This window comes from Mastomys coucha, unplaced genomic scaffold (assembly GCF_008632895.1).
Source record: "Mastomys coucha isolate ucsf_1 unplaced genomic scaffold, UCSF_Mcou_1 pScaffold18, whole genome shotgun sequence".
NCBI lineage: Eukaryota > Metazoa > Chordata > Mammalia > Rodentia > Muridae > Mastomys > Mastomys coucha.
In genome coordinates, this window is record NW_022196900.1 from 67,812,528 (window position 1) to 67,822,020 (window position 9,493).

At 36.5% G+C, this 9,493-nt stretch overlaps 1 protein-coding gene across 4 annotated transcripts in view; it reads left to right on the forward strand.

Annotated features, from left to right (window-relative positions):
• Tut4 (terminal uridylyl transferase 4) overlaps positions 1-9,493 on the forward strand; it is an 86,652-nt gene that overhangs the window by 25,360 nt on the left and 51,799 nt on the right. For all 4 annotated transcript variants that reach the window (XM_031378126.1, XM_031378127.1, XM_031378129.1 and 1 more), the window contains exons 4-6: positions 1,743-1,859; positions 5,839-6,016; positions 8,952-9,040. In XM_031378126.1, coding sequence (XP_031233986.1) covers positions 1,743-1,859; positions 5,839-6,016; positions 8,952-9,040 — 384 coding nt within the window. The remainder of the gene's footprint in view (positions 1-1,742; positions 1,860-5,838; positions 6,017-8,951; positions 9,041-9,493) is intronic.

Below are 9,493 nucleotides of genomic sequence, written 5' to 3' on the forward strand. Positions count from 1 at the left end.
CCTGGAACTCACTCTGTAGACCAGGAACTCAGAAAACCACCTGCCTCTGCCTCCCAAGTGCTGGGATTAAAGGCATGCACCACCACCACCTGGCACAGGTTTCTTATTTAAAGGATATCAGTTAATGAGGATGGAGAGATGGCTTAGTGTTTTAAGAGCATTTGCTTTTTTTTGTTTTGTTTTGTTTTGTTTCAAGGCAGGGTTTCTCTGTATAGCCCTGGCTGTCCTGGAACTCACTGTGTTGACCAGGCTGGCCTCAAACTCAGAAATCTGTCTGTCTCTGCCTCCCAAGTGCTGGGATTAAAGGCGTGTGCCACCACTGCCCAGCCTGCATTTGGTATTCTTCAGAGGACCTGAGTTCAATTCTTAGCACCCACGTTGTGACTTACAATGTAACTTCAGTTATAGAGGATCTTGACACTGTCTTCTGGGGTCGTCCTACACATGCAGTGCACTTAAATACTTGTAAGCCAAAATCTAACACACGTGAAATACAAATAAATAAAATCTTTTAGGAAAGAATATATAGGGCTGGAGAGATGGCTCAGTGTTCTTTCAGACTGCTCTTCCAGAGGTTCTGAATTCAATTCCCTGCAACCACATGGTAGCTCCCAACCATCTGTAATGGGATCTGACACCCTCTTCTGGTGTATCTGAAGACAGCTATAATGTACTCATGTATAAAATAAATAAATAAATCTTTACTCTCCCCTCCAAAAATATTATTTCCAGATGACAAAACCCTTTTGTTAGGAATGTCATTAATTGAAGATTAATCTGAAATAAAGTGCTAAATATTACTGAAATTTTAGTGTAAGATAGTAGAAACTGATTTAAAATTAGCATTTTAAAGCTTTCTTTTTACTTAATGCATATAGGTGCTTTATTATTTTTATGGTAAAAGAGTGTTGACTTTGGACTTAGATAAATATGAACTGAAATTCATTATATCCTCAGTACTATTGAATTGATGTGAAGTCCCAAGCTCCATAGTTTTTATATCTATAAAATAAAAACATTAATCTTACTGGATTATTAAGAATTAAAATGACAATTTACATATCAAGGATTTGGCATAGTGTCTGGTACCTTCAACCACTTAATTATACTTGTTTTATTATTTTGAGAAAACAAAAGCATGAGTGAAGTACTGTGACTTTTATTTTAACACACCCAAATTGTTGATCCTTCAGAGTATTTACCTCAAGAATATCTGTTTATTCTCATGGTACTGTGATTGATCGGAACATTTTTAGAACTCAGCCTTTGAAATTTTCTTCAATATTGTGATCCATTCATTTCATATCTCAACATAAGGGTACATTTTATTTTTCAGAGTACTCAGAAAGACCAAAAGTTAAGTTTGAAATTGATTTTGAGGACAACATTGGAATAAGATTTAAGGAGCAAGATGATATTAGATAAGTAGTAAGCCTATTTAGCATTTTTGTGATGTAGTTTTAAGTTAGTATTTAATATTCTATAATGGCTATTTTGAAAAAGTTAACTATCTCTTGAATATATTAAGTCTGGTTACTTATTAAAACATTTGTTCTTGTAGTGCTTTCTTGTGGTGCTAGTGGTCCTAGCACATGCTAGGCATGTATTCTACCACTGAGCTTCATAGCAGTTCCTCAGTGCCTTTTCCAGTCTGTTACAGTTATATAATCACATTGTTCACTTAGCTAATCTGTAACTTCCTTGATTACTGAAAAGGTGTGTTTTTAAACTTGTTTCTTCAGCGATCACCAGAATATACCAATTGCCGTTATCTATGCAAACTTTGCTTAATTCACATTGAAAACATCCAAGGAGCACATAAACATATAAAAGAAAAACGACATAAGAAAAATATTTTGGTAAGTTACTTTTAAGAATGTTCTTTAGTATTTGAATTGGAAAAGCATATTGGGCAATTTTCAAACCTATGAAGCTAAAAAAGAAGCATGCTTTGAGTCTTATATCAATAACTAAAGTTATAGCCTTGAAAGCTATGATTAATTTCTTTATCTCCTGTGGTTAGAAGGAACCGTCTAGGAACCAGTTTAATCATGCTAAAGAAAACAATCTGGGGCTGGAGAGATGGCTCAGAGGTAAGAGCACTGACTGCTCTACCAGAGGTCCTGAGTTCAATTCCCAGTAACTACATGGTGGCTCGTAACCATCTGTAATGGGATCTGATGCTCTCTTCTGGTGTGTCTGAAAACAGCTATGGTGTACTCATATACATAAAATAAATAAATTAAATTTTTTTTTAAAAAAGGAAAGAAACCTGAACCATAAAATTAAATCTGTCAGGTATAATTAGTTTGACCATCTTCTCAATAGCAGCAGCAGAGAGAAGGCACAGCTCCATACTGCCGCCTGCAGTAGCCTGAGGAGTTCCCTTAATTTTTTAGGAACATTTGCTCAGGTGAAATCTGATCTTTGGCTTTAATTCAAAATGGAACTCCAGGACAATCAGTGTGAAGCAGAATTGGGATTTACTAAAAGACTGTGTGTGTGTGTGTGTGTGGTGGGGGGTGTTGGTGAACTGACTTGTGCTGAGGTTACAGGGAGACTTTCCTCTGAGATATGGTCTCAACCTGGAGCTAGGCTTCAGGCCAGGAAGTTTTACTCTTCCTCTTGCCATTGTTGACTCCATGCCTGACTTTTTAGGTGGGTGTTGGGAGCTGAACTCAGGTCCTCATACTTGTTCACCAAGCTTTATTTCCAGCCTTCAAAGACATCTTTATTTTGAGAATTCTTTAACTTTTATTATAATTTATTTTGTGCACATGGGCACACCAGCCGTGGTATACATGTGGAAGTCAGGACAACTTTCAGGAATCAGTTTTGCCCTGTCATATGGATTCTGGGATTAAACTCAGATAGTTAGGATTTGGTTCTTTTATCCACTAAGCAATCTCTCTTGCCCCCTAAAAGTCTTTGTTTAAGACAGTGTTTATGTAGTTATGTTGACCAGGTTGGCTCAACTCAAGAGGTTGGTCTAAGTCGATTTCCGAGAACTAGGATTAAAGAGTTCAGAAACACTTTTCTTCTTTTTAGACAGGAGTTCTTTGTGTAGCTTTGGCAGTCCTGGAACTTCCTCTGTAGACTAGGTTGGATTTGAACTCAAAGAGATACACCTGCCTCTGCCTTGTAAGGGCTGGGATTAAAGGTGCAACTACCACTGGCCGGCTTCTGCATTGTGTTTTAATATAGATTTCAATCTCCTAGGTTAAGAAAAAGGAGGCCTTAGGAAGTAAGGCATACCCAAGATTATTGGTGTAGTAATAACATAAGTGTGCTCTTGTACTTGTAAGTATGCACTTATACTCGGTATAAGTGTGCTCTATTCAAAGAGCAGCACTTCATTATCTTTATAACAGTCACATATAGTATTTGAATGGGTTTTTGAGTCTTCAAACGGTTGCTAATGGAAACTAAATTGTGATTATAGGGTGGTTCCCGTGGGGTACCTGACAGGATTAAAATTGATAAGGTAAAAGCCTATAGGGATCTTAAAGTTAATTTCTCTTATTTTCTTGAGATTCCTAGAAAATGTCTAGCCAGGAATGAAGTCCTACCCAAGATCAGACCTTCAGTCTTCCAGCCTTATTCCTTGCTATTTTAACAAGGATATCTATATAAGAAAGGAATGTTATATCTGTAGCCTTCACAGCAAACGTTTATTGTGCTGGACTCTGGGGATGAGGAGCCCTTCCTATCTCCTATGTCCGTGAAATTTTTCTTGTCTTTCTACCTTGCCTCACATATCCACTTGATACTTATTGTCCACTTACTAGATGTAAGTAGTGGTGAATATGATATGATAATCATGGTTTCTGTCTTTGGAGTTCCTAGGAGTTGGTAAATAAGGGTTTAGGTATAGTGTATCTTTTTAGAGGGAGAAATGTGCTAAGGAAATGTACAAGTTATTTGTCTTGATCTAGAACAGGGAAGTATACTTGGAAAATGACCTTTGAGCTGAACTTTAAAATATCAGTTTAAAAGAGCAAAACAGTAAATGTGGAACATTAAGACTTCATAACGAAAGACATTATATTTTATTCTCTATAGAAGAATGGACATGTGTAAGGACATGAATGAGTCCAGTAAGATTGAAGGAAAATGGCATGACATGAGGCTGAGAAGTATAGACCATAGACATCCTCATCAACTTTCCACTTCAGAACTTGTAATTTCAAAATTATTTTTATTAAATATCTCAAAAAAGATTTGAATAGAGTACTTTTCTAATTATATTGGTACGTTATTTAATTTTCTCTTAGAAAGTATAATACGCCTCATGTATTGCCTACGTCTCAGCTCAGGTTACTTGGCTGGGAAGAATCCTCTTGCCTGATCTTCTAGAAAGTCTGGGTTATAGTCCTGCATTCTCATAGAAGCTTTCTCATAGTTTGATGGTAAAACCGAATATTCTATGTTTTGTATGTGTGTGTGTGTGTGTGTGTTAGGGAGTACTCATATAACCATTTGACTTGATACTGTCTGCATTGACTAGATATGATTGATAACTTTCTGATATATAAGAGGTGCTACAGAATTATTAGCCTTTTGTTAGTTTTCATGTAGATTTTTTCAGAACTTATTATATTTCATAGTACACTAGAACAATTTAAGAAATGTTTTTCTTTTAAAATTGTTATTTTTGATCTTTTTTTTTTAAAGATTTATTTATTTATTATATGTAAGTACACTGTAGCTGTCTTCAGACGCACCAGAAGAGGGCGTCAGATCTCATTATGGGTGGTTGTGAGCCACCATGTGGTTGCTGGGATTTGAACTCATGACCTTCCGAAGACCAGTCGGTGCTCTTCCCCACTGAGCCATCTCACCAGCCCCTGATCTTTATTCATTTATTTATTTACTTTTGTGTGAGTGCTGCCTATGGGAGCCAGCAGAGTCCAGGAGAGGGCGTCAGGTCCCATGGAGATTGAGTTATAAAAGCAGTTGTGAGCCACTGGAACTGAAATGGGGTTCTTCGAAAAATCTGTTCAATTTTTTTTCTTTCTTTCTTTTTTTTTTTTTTTGAAGACAGTTTCTCTGTGTAGAGCTGGGTATTGTGGAGCTTACTCTGTATTCCAGGCTGGCTTCAAACTTAGAGAGTCTCCTGCCTGTCTCCCAATTGCTGGGATTAAAGGCGTGTGCCACCACCACCTGGCTGCAGACTGCACTCTTTTTTAAAAATGTTAATTATTATTAATTTATTTTATGTATATGAGTACACACTGTAGCTGTGCAGATAGTTGTGAGCCTTTATCTGGTTGTTGGGAATTGGCTTTTAGGACCTCTGCTTGCTCTGGTTGGCCCTGCTGGCTCAGTCCCTGCTTGCTCAGGCCCAAAGATTTATTTATTATTATAAATAAATATACTGTAGCTGTCTTCAGATGCACCAGAAGAGGGCGTCAGATCTCATTATGGGTGGTTGTGAGCCACCATGTGGTTGCTGGGACCTGAACTCAGGACCTTCAGAAGAGCAGACGGTTCTCTCACCCACTGAGCCATCTCACCAGCCCCAGACCACACTCTTAACCACTGAACTCTCTCTTCATTTGCTGTAAAACAGATTTTAAAATTTAATAAAATGATGTAATTATAATCTCAAAAAATTAAAATTATTTAAAAAAAACTTTCTAGTAAACTCCCTTGTTGTACCTTTTATTCCTTGAATCCCGTGTCCTAAAAGCAACACTTTTTCTTTGGTTCACTTACTTAATTGCATGTTTTATTTCTCATGTACAGAAGGCAAATATTTGTTATTTCTAATCTTTTTTAAGTATAAGGATATTAAAGTGGAAACTTTACTATTGTTGTGAAACATTATACTAACAGGAAAAACAAGAAGAGAGTGAACTTCGATCTCTTCCATCTCCTTCCCCTGCTCACTTGGCTGCTTTAAGTGTTGCAGTTGTTGAATTAGCTAAAGAACAAGGAATAACAGATGATGATCTCAGAATCCGCCAGGAAATTGTGGAGGAAATGTCAAAGGTTATAATGACATTTTTACCAGGTACCAGATTCATTTTATATATTTAATTCACTGAATCAAAAATATTCTTTTACTTTTTCTTGAACTAGGGTAAATTTAATGTATATCCTTTTTTTTTTTTTTTTTTTTGGCTTGCTTGTTTTATTTTATTTGGTTTTTTTTGAGACAAGGTTTCTCTGTATAGCCCTGGCTGTCCTGGAACTCACTCTGTGGACCTCAAACTCCAGATTTTGCTTGCTACTTAAAAGTAGATGAATCTAAGTGAGTTAGGAGTGACCTTTTTGTACATTAATTTTTTGTTTGTTTGTTTGTGTGTTTATGTGAATGCTTATGCCTGGGCATGTAAGTATAAAATCAGAGGACAAGTTCTTTGCTTTCTCACAAGGTCTGGGTTGTACCTCTGGTCCTTAGGCATCAAGCACCTTTACCATCTCATTCTTTAGGAATTGCTTCTATTAAAGTATCTCCTTTTAATATAAAAAAAAGAAAATTGTATAATTTTGTATTATGAGAAAAATATTTTAAAATGCCAAACATAGGCAATTTCTTACTGGTCAGATATATTCTACTTTAGTCTATTTATTATAAAGATATGTATGTGTGTATGTTTGCTATATGTGCCCGGTGCCTTCAGAAGCCAGAAGAAGGTGTTAGATCCTTCAGAGCTTGAGTTGAGCTGATGGTTGTGAGCCTCTTGGTGTGGGATTCTGGGAACTGAACTTGGATCCACTGTAAGAGCAGCAAGTGTTCTTAACTGATGAGCTGTCATCAGCATTGATTTTTGAGTGGATTTTAGTGTTCTTTTTTAAATACTATTTTCACTGTAGACATTCTAATATCATTAAAATTCTTATTGCTTAATGTTAAGGAAAAATTAGTTTAAAGACTTTAGAGAAAATTTATTTTTGGGTTCAAGGTGTTATGAATTCAGGATCATTATTATATACATTTATTGTACAGGTTGCCGTCCATCTTTTTTTGTTTTTTTTAAGTTGGTTGTTTTGAGACAGGGTTTCTCAGTGTAGCTGTCCTGGAACTCACTCTGTAGACCAGGCTGGCCTCGAACTCAGAAATCCGCCTGCCTCTGCCTCCCAAGTGCTGGGGTTAAAAGCGTGCTCTAGCCGGGCGGTGGTGGCGTACGCCTTTAATCCCAGCACTTGGGAGGCAGAGGCAGGCGGATTTCTGAGTTCGAGGCCAGCCTGGTCTACAGAGTGAGTTCCAGGACAGCCAGGACTACACAGAGAAACCCTGTCTCGAAAACACCAAAAAAAAAAAAAGCGTGCTCTACCACTGCCCGGCTCTTTATTTCTTTTTTTAATGTTTAGGTAAATGTATCTTAAGTAAGACTTAATTTTTTTTTAAAGATTTATTTATTGTTTGTTTGTTTATTTATTATAAGTACACTGTAGCTGTCTTTAGACACACCAGAAGAGGGTGTCAGATCTCATTACAGATGGTTTTGAGCCACCATGTGGTTGCTGGGAATTGAACTTAGGACCTTCGGAAGAGCAGTCAGTGCTCTTAACCGCTGAGCCATCTCTCCAGCCCAAGACTTATTTTTTAACCATCTGAAGAAATGTTGGACATTTGATCAGTTATAGTTATATATAGTTCTATCATGAGATTCATAAGAAATAATTAATAATTGGAAAGGTAGAATTTCACTTCCTGTTATTTCTTTAATAATGTTTTTCTTCCTAAATAATGCATTGAATACAGTTGAAAAGTAATTCAATATTATTTTAAAAACAGGACTTACATTTTTATGATTTTAATAATGTAGTGACAGACAGTTTTAAGTTTGAAAAGTATGGGGCTGGAGAGATGGCTCAGTGGTTAAGAGCACTATTCCCAGCAACCACATGGTGGCTCACAACCATCTGTAATGGGATCCAATGCTCTCTTCTGGTGTGTCTGAAGACAGCTACAGTGTATTCACATACATTAAATAAATGAAAAAAGTTAAAAAAGAAAAGTCTACAGTTGAATATGAATGTTAATTTTCTAAGAAACTGGCTCTGCCTGGTCAGTGCCTGCTCCACATGTTATTTTCACTTGTTCTTTGATGTGATCCTTTGAAAGTATGCCTTGGTTTTGTAATAACACATATGGTAATCTGAGAAAGACATAGGTAGCTTCTGTTTGATAGCCACAAAGTTTTTCTGTGTGTTAAGTTTGCAGCATCAGCCAGGAGGCAGAGGCAGGCGGATTTCTGAGTTCAAGGCCAGCCTGGTCTACAGGACAGTCAGGGCTACGCGGAGAAACCCTGTCTCAAAAAAACCAAAAAAAAAAAAAAAGAAAAAGTTTGTAGCATCAGTTGAATTGGAGTTACTTTGTATTTTGAAAGTGTTTATATTGAATGTCTGATCCTTTCCTTAAAGTTGGTTATATAAGTATCTAATTATGTGACAATAGCATTGCTAGATGAGTACATTTGCATGCTAAATATTTTTAGACTGTTTCTAAATGAACTGTTTGAATTTAAACACTGAACTTTTATGGTAGTTTTTTCTCTTGTTCTTTGTTCTGGTACTGATAATGTTATTATGGTACTATTTGTTATTATTTTATAGATCATTTAGAAAGGATGTCAGTTTTGTGAAAATCATTATCCCAAAATTAAAATACATGGGATTGAAGTAATATCTAGTTTCCATATGTTTTTATTTATTCATTTTGATGTATATATATGGGGGCTAGCATGAGTTTATGTGTAGTATGTGTGTGAGAATGCCTAGTAGGTTAGAAGAGGCCATTGGATACTCTGTAGCTGGAGTTACAGATGGTTGTGAATTGCCATTGGGTGCTAGAATTGAACTCTGGTCTGTTACAAGAGCAGTAAATGCTCCTCACTGCTGAGCCATCTTTATGGTTTCCAGTGCTTTGTTTGCTTGTTTTGTTTTAATACTCCTATTTATGGTTTCGTGTTTTTATGTTTTTTTTTTCTTTATTCCAGAATGTTCACTGAGGTTGTATGGTTCATCTCTGACAAAGTTTGCTCTCAAAAGCAGTGATGTTAATATAGATATAAAATTTCCTCCCAAGGTAAGTAATTAAAAAAGAGCCTTCTCTTTATAGTACTTATTAGTACTTGATAATTTTAATGGTTTATCTTTTCACAGAAGGGAAGGAAGAAAGAAAAAACTTTTGGCCCATGGAGTATTACCATGAAGACTAAATAGTTACTATTAGATTTCAAATGAGGGAGAAAAAAAGCCAACAGAGAAAAGTAGTAAAAGGGAGAGTGTATTTGAGGTTGTTTACTAGTTAGTACTTCTGGTAAGCAGTGTTGAAGAGAAGAAAGATTGAAACAAGAAAGCTGGGTTTAAAACCTGAGTGATTAAAGCCAGAAATGGAAGCACATGCCTTTAATCCCAGCACTCAGGAGGCAGAGGTAGGCAGATCTCTGTAAGTTCGAGGCCAGCCTGATCTACAAAGTGAGTACAGGACAGCCAGGGCTTTGTTACAAAAAGAAACCCTGTCTCAGAGTCAGGGTTT